We start from the raw sequence: 23,655 nt of genomic DNA, 5'->3' as shown, positions 1-23,655 counted from the left end.
AGGAGAAGAGAATGTCTGATGTTGACCACACACCTGAGAAACGGTCTTTGGGTGCATGGGGCTCTGCGGCGCTTGGGTATTGGACGTGAAGTAGCCGCCGGGCCGCGGTCTCAGATGCCGATTGTTCTTCTCCATTTGTACTATTTTCATGTATTCAATTTGGGCTGCCAGTTTCTGTACTTCCTCCTGAAAATAATTAAAGTATTGTGTTAAATCTATATCCCGTATTTGTCGAACATGTGAGCACGTGTTCAGTGAGCATAGTACGAGGTTTTTTAACTTCTCGATCGCGTAAGAGTTAACTCAAATTTGTATGGAGTTAGTAGCGGCAAAAATAGGGGCGCTGTTCCAACTCCATACAAATTTGAAGTTAAAAAACTCGCATTAAGCACACTGGTTTGAAAGGTAATGTAGTCGTTGTTTATACACATTTGCTACAGTAATCAACTTGGATTTTATTTTGAATAGTTAGTTGATATAAAAGTAAACTAAAATCAAGGTATTTCTAACATGCTTTTATTAGCTTGTACGTAACGGTATCTCTGAATCTCATTTTCACGAAATTCAATAATTTCAATTATCTTGAAAATTTACACACGCATCAAGGACCGAGGGCAATACAAATTTATATTTAATACCACCACCACCGCCACCCACCTTGAGATATAAGTTCTAAGGTTTCAGTATAGTTACAACGGCTGCCGAGCCCTTCAAATCGAAACGCGTTACTGCTTCACGGCAGAAATAGGCAGGGTGGTGGTACCTACCCGCGTGGACTCGCAAGAGGTCCTACCACCAGTATCAACAGGGTAGGAGAAGAGGTGGAATCAATTGTTTTTTCGATTAGCTAGATATTGTTAGTGGAAAGGCCCGCACGAACATCCATGCCTCAAAGAATAAACATCAGTTTCTCACCTTAAGTTCTTCATTCTCCTGGTACAAATCCGGGGGTTCGTCTGGCACCAGCCCGATGCCATTTAGCGATGAGGAAGCCGGAGCACCTCGGGCGCGAGCCCTGCTATCCCACGTATCCCCCGTACCACGAACTACGCGTAAAACCTGTATATACATATTTATGTTATCGTCAGTTATTTGGTCTTGAAAACTGCTTTGCAGTTTGCACATCATACAGAAGATAGCGGCTTGGCTGCGTCATAGCGACCTCATGTCCGTGAGTGAGTGTGACCGCTCATCATCAAGTATGGAATAGTGGGCCATATTATTATTTTATTGCTTAGATGGGTGGACGAGCTCACTGCTCACCTGGTGTTAAGTGGTTACTGGAGCCCAAAGACATCTACGACGTAAATGCGTCACCCACCTTGAGATATCAGTTCTAAGGTCTCAGTATAGTTACAACGGCTGCCCCGCCCTTCAAACCGAAACGCATTACTGCTATCTACGACTCAATCTTCGTTTAAAAAAAAATATTAAAAGAAAACGTGGCGATGATAATAAATAACATATTTTTAATGCCCCTAAACCAATTCTATGAAATCAATGCACTCACTTTTGGTAGAAATACGAGCAAAACCGTAGTCGAAGTCGACAGTTGCGTTCTTATGAATCCCAGCAAATATTTTATGTCAGGACCGGCTTGTGGTAATATCAGCAAACTACAAAAAAAATTATTGAAACGATTTTCGGTGCGACAGTTCGTTAACTCTTACTAAAAGCTACTTAAAAGTATCATTAATTCTTTACTAAACTATCAGTTCCGAAGATTGATAAAATAAATACTTATATTGCAGGCACACTTGTTAATCAATAGAAAAAAAGGTGTACCAAATAAAAAAAATTAATGACAACAATGAATTAAACTTACTGGAAGGCAATCATCAAGGAATTTACAGTGAATATGTTGTAGATTGCAAAGGAGATTAGCTTAGCTTCATTGTACAAGCTCTCCGCGTGACGTACACGGTAACAAACACGAACACCCCATAGCAGGAAAAGGATTTCACCTGTAATTATTAACAACGTTCATGCGGGTCCTGTGTGACCGGTGAGAGTTTTTTAACGTTCTCGATAGTGTAGAAGTTAACTCAAATTTGTATGCAGTTGGAACAGCGCCCCTAGCGGCAAACGTAGGCAAACGTTCTAACTGCATACAAATTTGATGTAACTTTTACGTTATCGAGAACGTTAAAAAACTCGCACTAAGCTCACTGAACACGTGCTCACATGTTCGACGAACACGGGATATAGATTTAACACAATACTTTAATTACTTTCAGGAGGAAGTACAGAAACTGGCAGCCCAAATTGCACGTAGATATTATTTGAAATGATTCTGTCAGTTTAATTTTAATGGTGCAGACATAAGCCCTAATCACCTGTAATAGCTTTGTTGATCTAAGTGATAAGAATCTACAATTCCTTCTTGGGTCATCTCAATCATTTGAAAATAGTGCTTAGAGGTAAGCAGTGCCCTTAGAATTTTTGATGTCCACGAGCGACAATACCGACTCAGTTTATGAATTTTTCGGCATTGGCAGCGACTGGTTGACATTGACATTGGTAGTAAAACTAAATGTTACCATGAATACCTCTAGTACATATAAGTTTTAATATTAAGTACATATGTACATTCTTACCTATAGCTAAACTATGATCCCACCAATTATATACACACTGCTTGAATTTCAATCCTTTATTGTCCATTATCTAAAAAATAAATAACTCTTAAAACACTAAGACAATTAGTATAGTGTTATTGATATATGATATTTGATAAACCGCAATCGAAAATAAGTAACTTTTTGGTAAATTTGTTTTTTTTTTTCTATACTTCTCGTAATTACATTAACAGGACTGCCTTTGCATTAAATTGATAGTTCAAATGTTTAGTTTTTTTTGCATTTGATCAGTAGTGAACATTTGTGGGGTGGGTCTATATTTTTTCCCTCAGTTCAAAGTTCAGGAGGATTTCCAATTTCCTTATCGAATTTAGGTACAGTTAGATATTGCTTCTGGGATTTGAATAACTTAGTTGAAGTTATACTGGGTGTTTTTAGGCCCCAAACAATATTAAAAATAAACATTGTATATATAGTAAATCTTAATATCAGCTTAAAAATAAATCCTCCACTCCATTCCGTTTATATTTAAATTATTTACTATTGTTTGTACTTTGCATCTAGTGGCCTTACACAACATATTGTATTTGATTTTTATGGCATGGAAACAGCAAATTACATTAACTTACGACTTCGGCATCAGGCGGTGAAGACAATGTCCATGTACAAAGGTATACCAACATGATAAGTAATATAGGAGCCATCCATTGCAATAATTGTTTATCCGTTAATTTCAACTTGTGTGCTGATTTCACCCGATATGTGAGGGATACTCTGCAAAGATATTTTGACATTGGCATATATTCAAATAATTACATTTTATTTTTAAAATTTATAGTTTTTTTTTTATTGCTTATATGGGTGGACGAGCTCACAGCCCACCTGGTGTTAGGTGGTTACTGGAGCCCATAGACATCTACAACGTAGACGCGCCATCCACCTTGAGATACAAGTTCTAAAGTCTCAGTATAGTTACAACAGGTGCCACACCCTTCAAACCGAAACGCATTACTGCTTCACGGCAGAAATAGGCAGGGCGGTGGTACCTACCCGCGAGGACTCACAAGTGGTCCTACCACCAGTGTTCTTAGTAAGCAGCTACATGATAGTCATAATATTTATAACTACTCATATAGCATTAGGTGATCAGTGTGCTTATTTTTAAAGATTGATTGATTTTTTCAAATATTGTTTGTTTTTCACGATATCTTCGTAATATTGAAATATATTTTGTTATTGAAAGATGAACTGATACTTTTATTGGGCAGTGTGGGATATGTAAGGTAATATTCTAGTAGGTATATAATGCACTTAAATATAATAGGATGAATCTAGAACATTTTTGATTATTTAACTAAGTCCACAATTGAAATAAATTAATAAAATAAAAATAAAAATTTTTGGAACATTTTTTTTATCAAATCAATTGTATTACATAATTTGCAGGAAATTGCAAATACAAAAATATTATTTTTGAAAATGTGTTTCAATAAATTGATTTCACATAATGAATACCTCCAAGTCTTCATGAGAAGTGCTGTGTATGTAATACAAAATCCCATGTGTCGAGTCCATTTTGTTGCAATACAGGAGTACCTATCAAGAACTGGGAAAATAGCAGCCATCTATAAAAAGAGCACACACTGTATAAATATAAAAATGACACTTTTTATTATTAATCTTGACAAGAGTATAGAAACATTATTCCTTATTCATTATTGTTTTCATTTCTCATTTTCGTTATTTTATTCATTTCTCAGAAACTTATCATAATTTTTAATTACTGGAGGCTACATATAAGTATGGATCTCTTAGCTTTACTACATAACTTATATTCCAAGAACTTCTTATATTATAATTTAATCATTTATGATGTATTTCAATTTCAGATATTACCTCCATGTACATAATGGCACATCCAAGAAGAGTAATTGAGAGAAAAACAGGACTGGCTACTCGGAACACTTTTACTCGGCGATGGTGACGTGTGTATATTGTAAGACATACAGTCATCACTACACAGCTCATTGATATTACTAGCAAAGATATCCTGAAACATAATAAAATCAATTTGTTGAAAAGGTTACTGGTATCAAGGGCATCACCCAATAGGGTTACACCACCAATCACAGATCACAATCATGGAGTTCAACAAAGAAGAAATCATACATTACTTTTTGATAGGAAAGCTGTTAATCCAATGCAATTGAGATTTTCAACTAGTCTATGAATCCATTGGAGTCCCATTAGCCCATATATGTCAGTTAATAATACAAAAATAACTACAAGATTAATAATAAAATTTTTGAAATGTAATAATAGTAGCCTCTACCATTAATTATAATTGAATACTTAATTATAATTTGAATACTAACAGAGAACCCTTTTCAAACATGAAAGTTATTGGTGATTTTTCACTATCTATATATAATATCTCGACTTTATATTATTTTTACATAGGTTTAACATCTTGTGAATAAAATTGATTTTTAAACCGTTATATCTTGGTTTTCTAAACATTCATTTTTTGAGTGTGAAAAGGATAGTCGACTTACCGAAATGGCCAGTTGTAGGTGGCAAGGCATGGTTCGGGGCCTCGGCATGTAATACATCCTGGTTGACATTTCAGGCATTCGTATGGTGCACTCCAGTTCTCTAATCCGTTCTCTTCGTATTCTTGGTAAGCGACTGAGTATAAAAAAAATATGTTTTGTTAGTTTGAAACGATTGGATATAATATAAATTTATCAACTGGACGTTAGACTACCTATAGTAAAACTAAAACATATATGGATGTAATTAAACGTTCACGTAACTAAGCTGCATTAGGAAGATCTATACAAAGTTAATGATATTTTCGTAAGAATCGTAAGGACTTGCATGTTTTTGTTTACACTTTTTGTTTCGTTTATTGGATAGGTAATGAGATCAAAACTCATACAGCCAAATTTTTGTGACAAAAGCCTGAAGCTATGTCTTTCCTATGAAAAATGCCATCTTTTATTATCATTATTTACTCTTATATATCTTTGGTTGACTGATAGAGAATGCCTTAGGCATTAAGTCCGCAGATGTCGATATAAGTCGAATACAAGAAGTGTAATAAAAAAAGTGAAATGGAATCATGTTCATAATGTATCATGTTATTAAAATGAAATTAATGGAATGAAATAAAATCGAATCTTGTCAGACGAGATGTGTCAAAATGCTTTCGGGATTATATGCAAGCACCCTGATTATCAAATTGTCAAATACCTTCAATGACAGATCCATTGTACCCTTCGGGATGATGAATTGAATAGAAGCCAGGTCTGCATCTACAAACATATGATCCTCTCGCCCAACCAGTGTGACGAACGTTCATTTCACGACTCTGTTTGTATTCGCACTAGTAGAACAAAGATTCATGATAAATAAGTTAAAAAAATACTAGATAGGTATATATGTAGTTGTTGATAGTTTCGCTCACTATTTATATAAGAATACTTTTTATTTAAATAACGATATAGGTACCCGATACACCGTTAACTATCAAGAATTGTAGTTATCCATCATATAGCAAATGCTTAATGAAATATTAAAAAAAGTTTAAAAGTAAAAGGGTCTGGGTGGCACTTCTGTCGTCCATGACATTTTAAAATCATGTCGTTTTGTCTTGGGATTTGATGAATGAGCGATATTGTTAGATTTGTTAGTCCATTTGAGATAGTTTAAAATAATGGTAGGTAATATAATTGTAGGTTTTAAAAGTAGTTCATTACTTACGTATGTAGTTTCATTGGGACATTTATGAGTTCCGTGAAAGGAATATATTTGGTTATCATTTTCATCAAATATATCTGTCTCGCACTGGTTTATTTCCAAATTGGATATGTCTATGTCCAGTGAAACAATACCTTTTAACCTTAAACAAATAAAAACAAAATATGCCAATAATTTCATTAAAACATCTTTACATAAAATGTCAGTTATAATTTAAATGAATTTACATCCGCACTTTGCCTATTTGTGATGTCTAAGGAACCGGAAACCACATTACACCAAGAGTACCGTGACCACGGCTATATTTCAGACTAATTATCGTTTGTAAGTGTCTTTAGAACGGTACAAGAAAAGTGGAGTGTAGGGAAATGAATGTGGAATGAGAACCCATTCTTAGACGGATATTCAGCGCGCAATCTTTACGTTGCTATAGGTTTCCTTTTAGGAGAGTTGCCGAATTTTCAACGACCGCATCTGCAGCTGGATAAGGGATAAGGGTCCACCCTGGGCACCATACCTAGGGATATCGCACAGTTTCTCTCATCGTTTTCATAGCAAAGGGACCGAGCGACGTAGACCAATATTAGCCACTATTCGAAGGGAAGGTCCGCGAAGGCAGGAGAAGGAGAGTTCAGAAGCCGAGAAGGGTCCGTGAAGGACAGCAGAAATGATGCGGGTAACCTAATGCCGGATGACAGCATAGTCACTGTTGGTTCTTCTTGTTCGTCACGGACGTGCAGACTACGCAAGTGGGTCAAAGAATAGAGGACCAATGCATCGAGCAGTTCGGACTCGGAAGGCTTTGCGGTGTAATCCAGGAAATACTACTTTACCAGGAAGACTACCTTAACGCCTAAACTACCTTAAAGCGTAGAAAAAGGAGTTTGTGGAGAGTGCTCGCAGCTGCGGGATAAAAGAACGACGTCTAAAAATACACAAAAAAACACATCAACAGACTTCGCCCGTAGATACGACGAAAGCACCAAAATGGCACTCAGGATAGCCGCTAAATCCAGCAAAGTTAAGGGCACTTACCAGCGTGCCCTTAAAGAAATGCCGGCTATTATTCATGAGGCGACTGAAGAGCTGGCGACCAGAATTATCATCGACGAAAACCTGAGACTGCAGGCTCTCAGTGAGAGGCAGGAGGCCGAGATCCTGCAGCTCAGAAAGGAACTTGGAAAAGTGCGAGCGGAAATGTCACAATTGAAGTGTTCGTGTCGACAAGTGTCGTCCGCTATCATCCCGTCCCGCCACTACTGAATGGAGAGGAAGCGGAGCGATGCTTGTAGCTAATCATGCGGGAAGTGGTCTCCATGCTGGACGCCTGACTCGCAGGTCTGGAGCCCTCGTCTGCCCTTGCTTTTTTTTTCCTACATATGATGATAGCCTTAAGAGGCTATTTCAACGTAACCTTAACTAGTAGGTGAGCTCACGGGGCTCAAACCTGACGACGTTGCTAACACGAACCCTAGCAAGAGCCGTGTTTCGTATTTACCACCGGAGCCCTTGCTTGAGACCACCACCCGTTTCTTCACAACTTTCCGATCTACTTTCCGATCGCGAACTGGAGACTTTCTCAAATAAACAAGATCAACTTAAAATTTTTGTTGAAAGTATACTTGGACTACTAAAATTACTTTGTTCTAATCTAAGTTTGTCTGAAACTAAGAAAATAACTAAGATAATGGGAACGGGTTCAACGGACTTCAATGATTAACAACTATGGATTAAGACATTTTTAGTCAAAAGTCATCATAACACATCCTACATGCTAAATCTCAGTTTGAGGTTTAATATTTCGGTTCTCAGTACGACACGGTCTATAAAATAAATATAGTTTCTCAACTTCATCTATGCTTAGTTCAACAGTTGCCATATTAAGTGGTAATATTTTTCGACTAAAATGTCTGTGAAATGCGAACTATAAGAAGTTATGAGGGTTTAGGTTTTCGCCAAAAATGTCTACCTAATAATCCTAAAATTTTATTTGAGACCCGAATATAAATACGTATGTACCTATATTATATGAGTTGTGTATTGTCGATTGCGACAAGATTTATGTACAATTTATTGCAACATAATTGTTCTTTTGATACTGTCGATTGAATTCACATTAGAAAGAGTGTACCTTTAAAAATCCAATATTAAAGAACGGTTTCTGCGATTATTTTTAAATCGAATATACCTAGTCCTGCCTATATTATAACAAGGAAAACATCTTTTTTTTGCCATGATACACAGGATAGGTATTAATGGAAACTTTTAATGCATTTTTTATTAATTCAAGAAATCCGATTGACTTGAAAATTTGCACTGTTATCATAATCGATGACAGTGAAATACATAGTTTTATTCTTTTGGCAAAATATTCAAAGGCAAAAAGCTTAAAAACAATTAGTCGACTTAAGGTATTGGCACAAAGGCATCAATTGTAAATGAAACCGATAAACATTTTTCACTGTTTATGTAATATATTTTTAACTTTCTCGGTATAATAATCTATTATTATGCAATAGAAATAAAATAAAAATTTGAAGTCAGAATTATTTAAGTACGATTTTTTTTTCAAAAATCGTATATGGTTTTGTATATATTTTTTATACTAAGGACATTAACTTGTAATTTAATTGTTTAGATTCATAGTTTTAAACATTATCCTAAAAATTATCGCTACGATATTTATGATACCTCATTAGAACGAATTTCAGTTTGCAAATTAGAAATCATGGACATCCAACTATAAGCGTCTGATATGAATTGAATAATAAATACAAATCCAAACCGCTAAGGGCACAACTGAAATTATTGTTCTGATAATAGCAGATGTTACCGGCACTTAATTTAATTAGATGTTCGAAACACAAAGTGCTTTCTCAACCAGCGATGTAACGCTTCCGGCATCGTAAATATGTTTTCGCGGATTTCAAACAAACTCTAGGTGTTTGATGTGTGTGAATTTTATTACATAAGAGTGATGCGAGTTTGATTATCATGCCAAACGCAGTTGGTCTGTAGTTGCTGAAACAAGTCATTAACTAATTTCTTTTAAAATATAACAATGTGGCAGACGATGGGGCATAAAAGTTTTTTTTTTTTTTTGCTTATATGGTAAAAGTATTGGAGTGGAGACCTGGTACTGGATATGGTGACCTGGGCAGACAACCAATGAGGTGGACCGACGACCTGATCAAAATAGCTGGTAGGGACTGGATGCGAAAGACAAGAGACCGAAGGAAATGGTGTGCAGGAGAGACTTACACTCAGCATTGGGTGGAAACGGGCTGAAGAAGAGAAATGATACAGTTACAATTCATAGCAGTTATGCTTAATATTGCCTACTTTTTTGTACTATCGCGCAATTTTATCAAATATATATTTATTTTACAAAATGAAAAAAATAATAATGCCGCAGCAAGTTAGACAGACAACTCTTAGTTTTTTTAATTGTCTTAATTACGTGTGACTATTTCGATATCAAAATTTGCGATGAGTTAATCACAAAATTATGATGATTTCAATTAGAACTAAAATCAGGTATTTTAATTATTTTTATTATTATATTTAATTATATATTATTATTATATATTATTATATATATTATTATAATTATTTAGGTATTATAATTAATATGTAGTCCTTACAGTTATTTTACACAGCTGAAAACAGGAGTCTATGGAGGCAGGTGGGGGGGGGGGTGTATGTTTATAATAGACAAACAGACAAAAATGTTAGTAATTTAACTAATTCAAAAATTAATTTATGAAGAAAAATGTTGCAATTAAATTAATATTAATATAATAGCCGGCAAACTTCTTGAGCATTTGTTGACGTAGTGGGGGTAAGTTTGCGCATGGTACACTCACGTGCAAAAACATTATTTACTCTTCGTCATAATGCAATTAAATTATTAAAATCAACATATGTATTTTTTTATATATTTATTAGAACATCAACAAAAAATGTAGGTTAATAATTGTAATAATTTAATCTTGGGGTAAAATAGATATTCCTTCTATTAAGTCAAAACTAGAGCTGTTGCCAGGTCTTGGTTCAGTTGAAGCGAAGCTGGTATTTGTATATTTTTTTTTCGTTATCATAATCTTGACCATCATCATCATCACTGTTTTCATCACCCGAGTCGCTATCATCGTGATTAGTCGACATAGGGCTCATCGGTGTAGTTTACAACTCGGTCGATTCGGTCTTCTTTTTTGCCTTTAATTAATTATTTTTTGAAGATATTCGATTCGTAGTAATCGAATGTTACTTTTTTCAATTACCAGCTTCCGATTATTTTCTGTTCTTTTTTTCCATCTAAAGCCTAGCTCTTTCATAATACGTCGTAAGCTTCATTCCGAGCCATTAAAATTTATATCTTCTTTAAAATTTTCGAAGCCTTTCTACGGTACGGAGTTTCGCTGCTTGTTATGTAGTTATTATGATTACATCTTTTTATTACAGATTGAACGAAACTATCCATTCCGGTAACTTTCTTCTTCCCTGATCTTTTCTTACCCGGAGTCCGAAACACGGCGAGCAAGCCAGAGCCTTTAGCTTCCTTAATAATGCACCTAACAGTCCTCACTGATGGTTTTGTTACTTCCGAAGTCTGTTTTAATTTTTCCATATCATTCTTCCCCTGTTTTATAATGAAGCAATATACGTCGTACACAATTTTTCTACCCTTTCTTTTGAATACTACACCGGTTTGTCGCGGCATAGTGTATGTTTTATAAAAAATCAACAAACACTCAACAAATAGCAATGGCAACAAAGTCCACAAGTAATTATAACAAATAAATTAACGATTAATAACGATAGACTTTAATAATATAATAACTTTCCACTGTACGCAAGCGTACTTTTGGGAGCAAGCGGAATGAGGGCGCGGTGCGGGACGTAAGGTTCGACTGATCTACCAATAAAGCGCTCGATACGATTTTCCCTGCCGTCGCGCCTCACCCTCACCACCAAAGTGATCTAAAATTCGGCTCTGCGCAGTCAAGGTCATTTGCTCAAGATGTTTGCCGGTTACTATACCACTGTTTTAAACGTACAATATAAACATTAAACAATTAATCAAATAAAATATTAATTGTGCATGTAAAATTTAAGTACTTTGTCTGAACAAGGCTTTATAAAAAAAAAATCGATTTTATATAATTGATATTTATTGCTGTCTGGTTGTTCATTGAACGTCTGGGTGCAATGACTCACCCTCGTATAGTGGAGACGGGTACGGTATAAGATAAGAGCCACCGTTTCGCCCCGCAACTGTAGTATGGATAAGTCCACCATCCTTCCATTGTGGCACCGGGAGAAGAAGGCATGAACTTTGGCGAGCGAAGAGATTCGCTCTCGTGTGCTGAGACATACCTGGTAATGCGCCAATTTTTCAGTTAATTATATCATCAATTATCACTATTATATCACTTTTAGTTATATCACTATCACTATTATAGAGGATCGCATTATGTGGAAGGCATTGGGGAAGGCCTATGTCCAGCAGTGGGCAGATAAAGGCCGATGATGATGATGATGATGATGACTATTATATCAATTTCAGTTAATTATATGCGATTACGATGTACCTAATAAATGTTATGCGTTAAAGTACTTCCTTTGGTTTTTGATAGTCGTAACTAAAACTAATTTACGGTTTAATTTTGCGGTTTTAACTGTCGTTATGTTTAGCGTTAATATTGTTAAAATAACGAGGCTTCTCTATCAAATCTACTACTGTATGGAAACTCTATGGGACTTTGGAAGTGGATCAGCCTTGTTGATGGTCGAAGCATAAAAGTCGTTTCCGACGTCTATCAGCATAACAATGCTAATTGCTCTACTGACATTTAGCAAGTATATTTTCTTCCCCGCTTTCTTCTTCTGCGTATTGCCAAATGGAATAATGTCTATGTGACGAGGTGGAAGCCTTGTAGCCTAGGCTGAGAATTCGCACAGGAAAGATTACAGATTCTGCAATTCAACATAGATATACCTATCTTTTTTTTTATTGCCCTTGTACGCAGACGAGCATACGGCCCACCTGATGGTGAGTGGTTACCGACGCCCATGGACTTCAGCAATGCCAGGGGCAGAGCCAAGCCGCGGCCTACCGAGTCAAGCCGCTGCCTACCGAGCCAAGCCGCTGCCTACCGAGCCAAGCCGCTGCCTACCGCAATCAAGCCGCTGCCTACCGAGCCAAGCCGCTGCCTACTTACTGGTTCTTTACAGAATCTGGTCTTTACTACACGTTATCAGACCTTTAAAGATTAGAGCCAAAAGTCTAGTGAGATTCGGATTGTAAAAGAAACTGCCGAATCAATGTCAAGAAAAGCAAGAAGATAGATTCTTCTTCACATTAGAATAATATTAAATTATTTACGTCTTATTTAATCGACAATTACCATGGATATTCCGGGTCCGGAGGCTTCTCCAACTGCGGTGAAACAACTGCAACAGGCTCAGCGGTTCCATATCTTTCCCAAGCGACCGCACTGTTGACAACACCATCGCTTCTCAGAGCTAATGCTCTCGATCCAACAGCACGTTCGGTCGGGCTGGCTCCCAAAACTAAGCCTTTTGAAACCGCCATGAGTACTTCTAAAAAATAAAACATTATTTCAAAGCCAAAGTCAAAGTCAAATTTTAGTTATTATTAGCCTTAATATTTATTTATTTATTGCTTAGATGGTTGGACGAGTTCACAGCCAACCTGAATTTAAGGGGTTACTGGAGCCCATAGACATCTACAATGTAAATGCGCCACCCACATTGAGATATAAGGTCTAAGTTCTCAGTATAGTTACAACAGCTATCCCGCCCTTCAACCCGAAACGCATAATTTGCTTCACGGCAGAAATAGGCGGGGTGGTGGTACCTACCCGTGCGGACTCACGAGAGGTCCTACCACCACTAATGAATTATCAGGGTACTTTATCATTAATTCTGATTATTTATAAATTACAGGGTACAGTGTAACTTTAATAAATTTTCAAGTCTCGCCACAAAACCCGCTTTCCTGCGCTGCCTGCATCCAAATGATTCCCACGACCTTCAATGGTGGAATTTTAATTAATTTTTTATTAATACAATTAACTTAATTTACTTTTAACCGGAATTAAAGGTACAAAAGAAAAAAAGACAATTAATTTAAAATTAGTTCAACTACACAGTCATACAAAGTACACCGCGACTTTAATAGCGTGAAGGACAAGCTGATTAATAATGAAAAGTTTTGCCAGAAAAAAAAAGCCCTACAACTTATAATTGAATTATTAAAAATGTAATCGTGCGAACGCTCTCTTACTCATCTAACAAATGGTTCTCTAACAAACATTTATGAGAATATCAACCACAACAAAGGCTAAAATATACTAATTAACCAAGTTGTTAATCCGAAAGAAAATTTTTACAGAGTCTTGGGTTCTGTTTTTTAATATAATGTTAAAAGATGTTGATGCACGTTTACACGTAAAAGTTTAAATAAAGCTGTAAGTTGAAACGGAGAAGTTTGATTAGGTAAGAAACGAATGAAAGTCGGCTTAAAGTATTTCATATGATAGCTGTACCATATGATTACAGCTATTTCATCAGGTTTTCGCAATATTATGTACATACATTTTTTTAAACGAAAAAGAATTTTATTCAATACACAGCAAACAAAAATCTCCCATAAAATATTATAAAAACAGTTGAAAAATGTGTGAATCGAATTTGAGGTTTACAAACGAAATCTGTTTTTTGAAAATTTATGTCTCGTCCGTGTCTAAAATTTCATTTCTACGCGATAATATTAAATTAAAAGATACGAGTATGCTATCCCGGGTTGTTTTTACAAAATACTATCTATCTGCCATAACGATATGTGGAGTGTTTGAGCCCATTATTTTTTCGGGGGGGGCCTGAATCTCCTAAAAAGTCTTTAGCGACGGTACAGCCCATTAACATGTGTCTTGGTGATTCCCGGTCTGCTCTTTTCGGGATGATTACGCGCCTTACGGGAAGAGTACGTTTTCGTATACGTTTTTTTAAAAAAATATTATTTGAAAAGTACACTGACGTGGGAAAAAGGAAACAAAACCGCTGGACGCCTTATGGTGTCTTAATGTCCAAGTAAATTTTATTAAGACATTTTTTATTTTATCTCGTCTCATTTTGTTGTAATTCACTTTATTCAATTTCGTCTTAGAATAAATTTCAGGTAAATAACCTTCATTTCTTTCGATTCAAAAGCTAAGTATGTAATAATAATGAAGATTTGCTGAGTTTTTTCTAAAGAACTACGATCTAGGTTAATAAATAATTATGTAAAACAGAGTTTCAACTTTCGCATCTTATCAAACCATTTTGAGTGAAGATTTTATCAAGCGTTCGATGTGCGATGTTCGATATTGGGTTTACCTACGCTTTACCTACGAAATTGGCGTTTAGTACACAGAACGTTAAAGTAATTTTTTAGAAACATTTTTTATTTCTATTTATAAAAATATGCACCCATGGTATCGATGCATCTCTGTGTACCGGAGCCTACAATTCTTTAAGGGTATTTTGTTCTGCCTCTCGGATATTACCCTACTAAGAAGTTATCCAAACTTTGGAAAAAGAAGAAGTCTGTCGGCACACGGTCTGGCAAGTACTATGGTGGATTAAGCAATACTTCCAAGCCAAAAACGATCATGTTAACCAACACGATGACCGCATTCGATTATCAAAAATAATCCAGTTTTCAACGCAAGTGATAATGCGATTCAGGATCCCTTCTTTTTTGTGTCTGTTAAAAATCGCAAGGCATAGTAACGGCATAATAACGGCATTTTCTCTAGAATCCTAACCTCAGGTTTTACGTAAACGTTTCTAAATCAACCATCGACATAATTTGAAAATGGAATTAAAAAAAAACATGTGTGCAATTCACACGTGGTAGAAGTGAAACCTTCAAAAATTAAAATACAATTATCCTAAATGTCTAAATATTTGTAAAATTTTGTCATTAGTAAATATTTGTAAATCATCTTTTATAGTATGAGGTAGCGCGCTCTGTGAATTGATATTTTAACTTCACGTATAATGTGCTCTATCTCATTCTCTCGCCGGCTGAATCCTATACATTTATGGGTTTGTGTCTCTATGGACTTATTTTTTCGTTTCATCGAGTTTGAAATTACAACGATTCTGAAGAAGTTTCACTTCAATAAAACGAAATAAAGAGCACACGTACCAGCCGTTTCCAATCCGAGCTGATGCAATAAATTGGCAGCCAAGTCGGCTCGGGCCCGCGCCGTGTCCCATCGTGTCGTGTGTAGCGGTGCTCGTAGACGACCGTAGCGGTGTGTCACGCAAAGCGCGCCGGTCGCTCCTGTAGCCACCGCGTGCACAAGTCGCAATGATGATTCTACCTCTTCCTGAAAAAATACGTAGATTTAATATCCAACGAGGACGTACGCCAACAACCTGAACTATATATTTTTTTTATTGGAGTTTACTCCTTTAGAATCGATTTACATATATAGGCCCGGGGTATGAAAATTATGGGGACCAAAATCGTACTAGCATGTCACACGAAATGCGTTATGCGTTACGCGGCCGCGTTATTGCAGGTGACGCCGGGCTGCTGCGCCGGCAGTCCGCCACAAAGCCTCGTACTGATCGCGCGTTTCTCTCATTATTGTATTTTCATATATTTGTTAGTCGTTTGTTTTGAGTCTCGTTAATTTGTTAATAATCTGTAGTGTATCGTGTTGTCGTAATATAGAACTATTTCTCGTATTGTTTCGTTTAATTTTTTATATCCAGTAAACTCCAGTCGTGCGTCGGAGCGGACACACACACTTTATTTTTTATTACTTAGATTTGTGGACGAGCTCACAGCCTACCTGGTGTTAAGTGGTTACTGGAGCCCATAGACATCTACAGCGTAAATGCGCCACACACCTTGAGATACAAGTTCTAAGGTCTCAGTATAGTTATAACGGCTGCCCCACCCTTCAAACCGAAACGCATTACTGCTTCACGGCAGAAATAGGCGGGGCGGTGGTACCTACCCGTGCGGACACAAGAGGTCCTACCACCAGTAATTACGCAAATTATAATTTTGCGGGTTTGATTTTTATTACACGATGTTATTCCTTCACCGTGGAAGTCAATCGTGAACATTTTGTTAAGTACGTATTTCATTAGAAAAATTGGTACCCGCCTGCGGGATTCGAACACCGGTGCATCGCTAGATACGAATGCACCGGACCTCTTATCCTTTAGGCCACGACGACTTCAACTATACTTTATTGATTACTTCTAAACGTCTATCATCCTTTGTTGTAACTTTCAGTAATTGTATAATATACTAGCCGTACTCTCCCGCTTCGCTGGGCATTTAAAATGAACATTATTATTTATTGTTATTATTATTAGGGAGGCCAACGCTCATATAAATATTAACCTATCCATTAAATACATGTATTTTCTACATGGATACCAAGTTTCAAGTCAATCGGATGCATGGTTCAGGAGTTATAACGGAACATCCGTAAAAACCACTGTAGATTTATATATTAGTATAGATTGAATTCACGTTGTGATGGAACTATGAGAAAAATTTCCGCGAAGTGACAATTTAACTTAACATTTTAATTAATAGATTAGCAACGCGTGTAAGAATAGAACGACAAGAAACAAATAAAACCGCAAATATTTGAAGGTTTATTTCATCATAAACACAACGATTACTCTTAAATTTGTCCCTGATACATTTATGACGACGGAAAATTTTCCTATTAATAATTCGTAAGCGGCCATCCATCCGAGAGTCGATAAGGTATTGATTGGATTTGATTCGAGTTTTGAAATACAAACGATATTAAAGTTCGAGGCGAATTATGTAATCGTACAAATGAAGCCAATTTAGATCGTCGTGGCTAATCACAAAACAATGTTAAACTTTAACGAGCTTGAAAATTTATGATTTCATAATATTTACCTTTACCATTTAAACGGGATATTTTGTATTATTAAAGAATAAATAATAATAAAAAACTACCTACTTTCTTCCCGAAAGTCGTTTTCTGTTTTGGTGATAAATTATTAGCCCGCGTCTCCGTCCGCGTGGAATAATTACTTTGGCATAATGCTAAGTTTTACCTCCCGCTTAATTTACGTAGAAAGTGAAAATATTTTTGAATTATAAAATGTTAAGGAGCTATTTAAACCCCTATTTTGAAACATTCCTTTATTGGTGCTCCACTTGTATTGGTCAATAAATGGACTAACACTGAAAGAGTTTTTCAAATCGGACCAGTAGTTCCTGAGATTAGCGCGTTCAAACAAACAAGCTCTTCAGCTTTATAATATTAGTATAGATTAATGTTGAACTATTATTTCAAAGCTTCATTCTATAATGCTTCGTCCAGTGTGATTCGGTTCGAATAGCCAATGTAAACAATTGAAATTCGTAGTTGAAATTCACAGGCTGTCCTCTGAATTGACAAACGCAAAGCCTTTGTGTGTGCTAGCCGTCCACTACACAAAAGGGTACTCGCGGAATGTTTATTAGATTGCAGTTTTGTTACAAATTTGCGTGATTTTGTTACGCGATCATATAACCAATTTTTGTGATTTTCGGTCACAGCATCGCTTAGCTACGTATTTTATTAGACATTACTGATGTGCTTAAATCACCTTGATCATATGCATATGTGAAAAGGATCTGAGGGGCTTAAGCATAAAGTTGCCGATTTCATGCAGCGGCTTCTTTTAACCGAAAAAAAGCAAAGTCCTAAGATGTTCAAGGATCGCGCTTGAATTTTTTTTTCACGAAAATCTATATCCAACATTCGAAATTTTATTTTACAATGGTTCTAGTCGAATCTTTAAGGAATGTGCACAGCGAAAAGCTTCAACAGTGTTGCAAAATGTTTTAGGTAAAGAGTCCTAACTCGCTTATGGATTTTGGCCAATATTGCAATGTGAAGACACAGACCTCGTACTAACTTGTTGACAAAATGACATGATACCTGCAGCTGGAAACTATATTCACAACAATGACTAAATCAAACGACCTTAAACCAACACTAAACAGTTCAATAGTTACAATAAATATGTATATGTATGTGCAGGAAACATATTGTGATAAGAGGTATACAATAGAAATGAAACTTCAACCTTTTGTTCTAAGGTAGAACGTGCCATTCGAATTGTGAGACCTGTGGGCTCCAGTTAATACGCAACACGAGATGGGTCATTAACATTTTCAGTCTGAATGATTCTCCGAGTTAAACGCTATAAATAGCACGAGCAGCTAAACTTTCTGTGAAATGAAAATCGCGGAGGGGTCTTAGCATCTATATATTTTAATTGTTAACAATATATTAATTAAATAGTTTGTTAGTTACAATAATATGGATATGAAAATATAATTTAAAAAAAAAAATTATACTACAAATAAGTTGTCACTGGTAGCGGTATCAGCGACTCGAACTACTAATGTTGTGGCTTCAAAATAAGAAGCCTCCTCACGATACGGGATGTGTCAAGAATTACCGCTTTCTGTATCAGACTCTTTAACAAACTCTATAGCGAAATTTTCTTGAGGTGTTGGTCGATGCTTTTTGTTATGAAGCCTTGAACCGATATAATTACCGGCCCAATAATAGTTGCATCAATATGGTGCTTGGCGGTAATCTTGTGGGCCAGATATTTTAAATATTTTTTCAGTTAATCCTTTTCTGCTTTAGCGAAGCTCTCGTACCGAGAAATAGTGAAATTAACTAATGCTGTTCAATGCGTAGATGGTTTGTTATTACGATATCAGCTTTATTGGCGACAATACCAATCTAATCAAATCCTAAATCTAAACAAATCCTACCTATCTAAATATTAATATGGGAAGCAAAAATTTTGTACCCCTTTTTACGAAAATTGCGCGGACGGAGGAGAATGAAATTTCCCAAGCTTATAGAGAATGTAGAGATTGAATGTAGAGATGCAGATATTTTTTAAAATTATGCATTAAATCAATAAAAAAAGGATTATACACACCACCATGTATTTGACACCACACATACCTATTTTTTTTTTTTTTTTACAGGAGCAAATCACCGGACTTCCGCCCTCCACTGGGGATGGAGGGCGGGGCATGTCGGAGTTGAACCGACTAAAACCTCATGTCGCTCAACAACCAGCATCCAAACCTCGCATGAGACAGAACTCATGAAAAGGCAAAGGGGGGAAAGTGAAGCGTTTAGTGCGGAGCACATCTCTCCCATCACCCTCCCCCTCGGGACGCCGGACTGGCGGTCGTCGGCGCCACGACCACCAGTCCTCTCGGTCGGCAGGCTATCCGAAGCCCGCCTAGATGGCGCCGGTTAGAATGGTCTACCCTCGGAATACCCCGCTGGGTCAGAACCAGCGTGGGTTGAGGATAGCCGGCCTTCCATCACCCGGACGCTCTTGCATAAAACGCGTGCAGAGCAGCTTGCACGTCGTCTTCTTAGGTCCCCTTCGCCGGTCCCCAGGCCGACATGTGAGAGAGACCCGAAACACTTAGAGGGCCAGGGCTTGGGCGAAATCCGCCTCCCTGGCCCCCGCTCGACGGCGGCGGGCCTGCGCGTCTCGCACGCGCCCCGCCGCCTCCTTCTGCGAGATGGTGCACTCGCAGAAGTCGAGCATCGCCTTCCACGACTCGTCGTCACTGAGCATTGATGCCACAACACCCGGCAACGACAAGTCGTTTCCTATTTTTGCGGACCTAGTAATATCTTTGTTTATTGCATAGACCTTGAGTTATTGTCAAATGGAGAATAGATTATTATTGTTTGTATATAATACTATGTGTCTGTAGTGTAGTCTGGGCGAAATCTATGATTATGTATAATTTAGTATTTGACAATAAAACCATAATAATGTTCAAACTTATAATTTCAATTAATTATAGTCGAATTTCGACTAGGGGGTCCCACTAGTAATAATAAATAGGTCTCAGTAGAGCATATGACAATTTCCAAGAACTTGTTATGGTCGGTATGGGTTATAAGGTACAATCGGCGAGACCACTTCTCAGGGTAAGTTCTTGGTGGATAATCGTAGCCAGTTGTTTGGTTATTTGTTTGCCACTGCTACATAATTGTACAGTTGATCGATAATATCAGGAAAACGTGAAATACGATGAGATTCGTTTGCGCTAAAATGAAAAAAGTGCTTAGCTTCAAGTTCTAATAATAATAATAATAATATAAGCATGGCTTAATTTTGCCCTTATCCCATTTTGTGAGGTCAGCATGAATGTCGAGAAGCCTATATAAAATTTATATATTCTATATAAACATGCGAAATACCACTCACTTATCATCAAATCTCCGAAACGATCTCTCCAACAGACTCTGAATTTGAGATAGATACTCCTGTTCAAAAGTAGTTCAATTAGAACGAATTTTATCCAAAGCCTTTCCAGAATAAATATGTGGTAATAAAATATATGTGAAAGTGAGTATGTTATTTTTTTATAACGCTTTTACGTTTTAACTACTCAGTAGATCATCATGAAACTGAAGTCACGTTGCAAGGGGTATAGAAAAGGACATAGGAGCTTTCATCTAATAAAGTGCTCTTCCCGGGAATTGAAGTTTTTTGTACATTAACGAAACCGTCATATATAAAATGTAGTATCGTTATGATTTGAATGACAAGGACGAGTAAATATACTTATACTGCTGACTCGTAGACTGACCGGATAAGTAACCAAGGAACTCGATTACATTTTCATTATAAAACTGCTTGGCTCAATCATCTGAGAGTCCAAATTACTGTCTTAAATATGTTCTTAAATTGAATTTTCATTAAATATAGTTATAGTGGTCAAATTATTTTTTCATCTCAAATTATTGCGCAATAAATTTGGGTTTTCAAGTACCATCGAAACTTTATTTATAATAAATTATGGCATTAAAATACTTAACTGTATGGTAGCATAGTAATAGATATGGCATAATTTTCCCTGGTTTGATAATGACACCAGCAACTCTTTATCCCGGGAAAATGCAACGTGTTTTATTATTACGAAAATAGAAATTTTAATACGCGATTGAAATCGCGAGGCACGTCTTGTATCTAATGATACTTAATACGACCATACTTTTAGGAATGTCCTGATTTTTTTGCCCGCTTTTAGTAGCTTGGTATAGACGCATATTTGTTTGTAAGTAACTTAGATTAAGTAAGATTAACTAATACTTGGACTTTATTTTTACTGACTGCAAATGTCAGATTAAAGTAAAAATTACACACATGGATTAAGAGCTGATGACAATGCAATATTATAATTTCGCTCTAATTTACTGACCAGTGTCAACAGTTTAAACACACGGTCATTCGGTAACGTGCGAACTTATTGTGGTACACTTCATTCACGGTTGTTTGCATAAGAGTCAGTGTATTGCGCAAACGAACGCTCTGGGATCGTGGTCAATTAATGATAAAAAAATATAGTATTTTTTGTACATTATTATAAAGTTAAGTTGTACACTGTGTGCATTACTAATAAAAATCTTACGTTACGGACGTTTTTTCCCGGTTAGGGTACACCTCCGCATCGTCCCATAAGGAACTTCGTTCCAAAAATGTGATGTATGGTTACCTCGGTTTGCTATTTAAGCGTGTTTTATTACTTATACCTTTATTATTAGTAATCTCGTTCGAAATAGAACTCAAATTTAATTAACAAATTGAATTTTGCAACCGTTGTTATGGACACCACGATCGTTAAAATAACAGAAATTCTCAAATGTATGAATTGCGTTGTAGGTCACAAACTGCCTGCTGTGCTGTTGTGGCTGTAAATGGGTCACTGGTTAGGTAACAACAATGATAGGTACATTTGAATTATGAATTTAAATTTCAAAACAAAGAACGGGTTATAAAGCAAATAAATGTAATTAAATATTGGTGGTTATTACATTTTCAATTTACATCATCAACCAACATCAACTTATTATTACATCGTGGTACTCATTTGGGTGTACTTTTTGGCTAGAATAGCAATGCCACCATCAAAGCAAGAATACCCCATATTATCCGGCGTGTGTCGTAAAGGCGACTAAAGGCACCTACCAGACAACGAGTACCGGTCTCCTTATCCTTTTGAGCGCGAACCGTCGATAGATTGACTCTCTGTTAATGCGTATAAAGTGCGGAGCGTCGGAATACTGATTATTTGCACAGTTTGATAATACGTATTAGGTATGCTGTACAGACGAATCTTAGCGCGCGTATTTATAACGTATTGAATAAGTTAATAACATTTTTGAATAACTATTTAAGATTATTTTGCTATGAATTAGGCATTAATTTTTATCTATTAGTATGTTTTACAGTGCTTTTTTACAAAATTCGTTTAGCAATATCTGTGAAATATGAAAAAATAAGCCAGGCACTAAAAGGTTAAAGTAAAATCAGCATATTTAATAATTTTTTTACTTCATTGCACAAAAGGCATAAAATAAAGTCCCCTCAGTAATGTCATTTTCCAATGAGGCGTAAATATCGATATTAACGGGAAGAATAGGTACTCTATATTTGCAATGTCCATGACCTACAATTTTTGCAGCGATAACAAGTAAAGTTAACTTGAAACATTCATTAAACGAATCGTAATTCAAACGCATGCCCAAATATAATAATATATAACCGAATCAGAAGATCAACTGCAAGAATCACTGGAGCGCAGTTCCCCTATCAGATTGGGTTTGAAACGACTAACTTTAATGCTCAAGGTATTGAAACAATTCCGTATAATATTTTACTTAATAATTCTTTCTTGAAGTCGTAAGGATTTGTGTATCTTCGGCATATCTAGCTATTACAACGTCTTCTGTTCGTGGAACCTCAAAAGTGAAAAAAAAATACGGATCAGGACCAAGCACCAAACTCTGCGAAACTTCAGCAAGAATTCAGTCGAAGGCGTAATAAACGTCACTTTCCTTGACCTAAAAGATCTTATCTTCAAGGTATGACTTAATAAGAGAAACGAAAATATGCGAGAGGAATATCTTAATTTAAAACAATAGTACTTTATAGTATTCCTTGTTAAGTTCCTGGCTGTATATCAAGGGAGACACTCAAAGTAACCCTTTGCTCTCAAAGAACGCGCTTATATTTTCGCATATTCGATTCAATGATTATATTCACTAGTACTATTAGGTATATGCATCAATAATTTCAATTAATTTTGTACAATAATCACCATCAGTGATCATCAATATCAGTGTTCTTCCGGAATGTATAAAGCTAACTGTCATCAGATAGCAGAAATTGGTATCGAAAC

The 23,655-nt window shown here is 36.3% G+C and overlaps 1 protein-coding gene across 1 annotated transcript in view; it reads right to left on the bottom strand.

The window, feature by feature from the left end:
* Positions 1–23,655, bottom strand: part of LOC101739146 (probable G-protein coupled receptor CG31760) — an 87,477-nt gene that overhangs the window by 3,635 nt on the left and 60,187 nt on the right. Inside the window, exons 4-17 of the mRNA XM_004931810.5 lie at positions 15,565–15,748; positions 12,752–12,947; positions 11,562–11,720; positions 6,345–6,483; positions 5,835–5,967; positions 5,135–5,267; positions 4,476–4,629; positions 4,095–4,204; positions 3,209–3,353; positions 2,598–2,667; positions 1,826–1,964; positions 1,511–1,616; positions 916–1,059; positions 34–186 (exon numbers count right to left, since the gene is read on the bottom strand). Coding sequence (XP_004931867.1) covers positions 34–186; positions 916–1,059; positions 1,511–1,616; positions 1,826–1,964; positions 2,598–2,667; positions 3,209–3,353; positions 4,095–4,204; positions 4,476–4,629; positions 5,135–5,267; positions 5,835–5,967; positions 6,345–6,483; positions 11,562–11,720; positions 12,752–12,947; positions 15,565–15,748 — 1,965 coding nt within the window. The remainder of the gene's footprint in view (positions 1–33; positions 187–915; positions 1,060–1,510; positions 1,617–1,825; positions 1,965–2,597; positions 2,668–3,208; positions 3,354–4,094; positions 4,205–4,475; positions 4,630–5,134; positions 5,268–5,834; positions 5,968–6,344; positions 6,484–11,561; positions 11,721–12,751; positions 12,948–15,564; positions 15,749–23,655) is intronic.

This window comes from Bombyx mori, chromosome 3, assembly GCF_030269925.1.
Source record: "Bombyx mori chromosome 3, ASM3026992v2".
NCBI lineage: Eukaryota > Metazoa > Arthropoda > Insecta > Lepidoptera > Bombycidae > Bombyx > Bombyx mori.
Note: the sequence above shows the minus strand (reverse complement) of the source record. Positions and strands in the feature narration are given on the sequence as shown.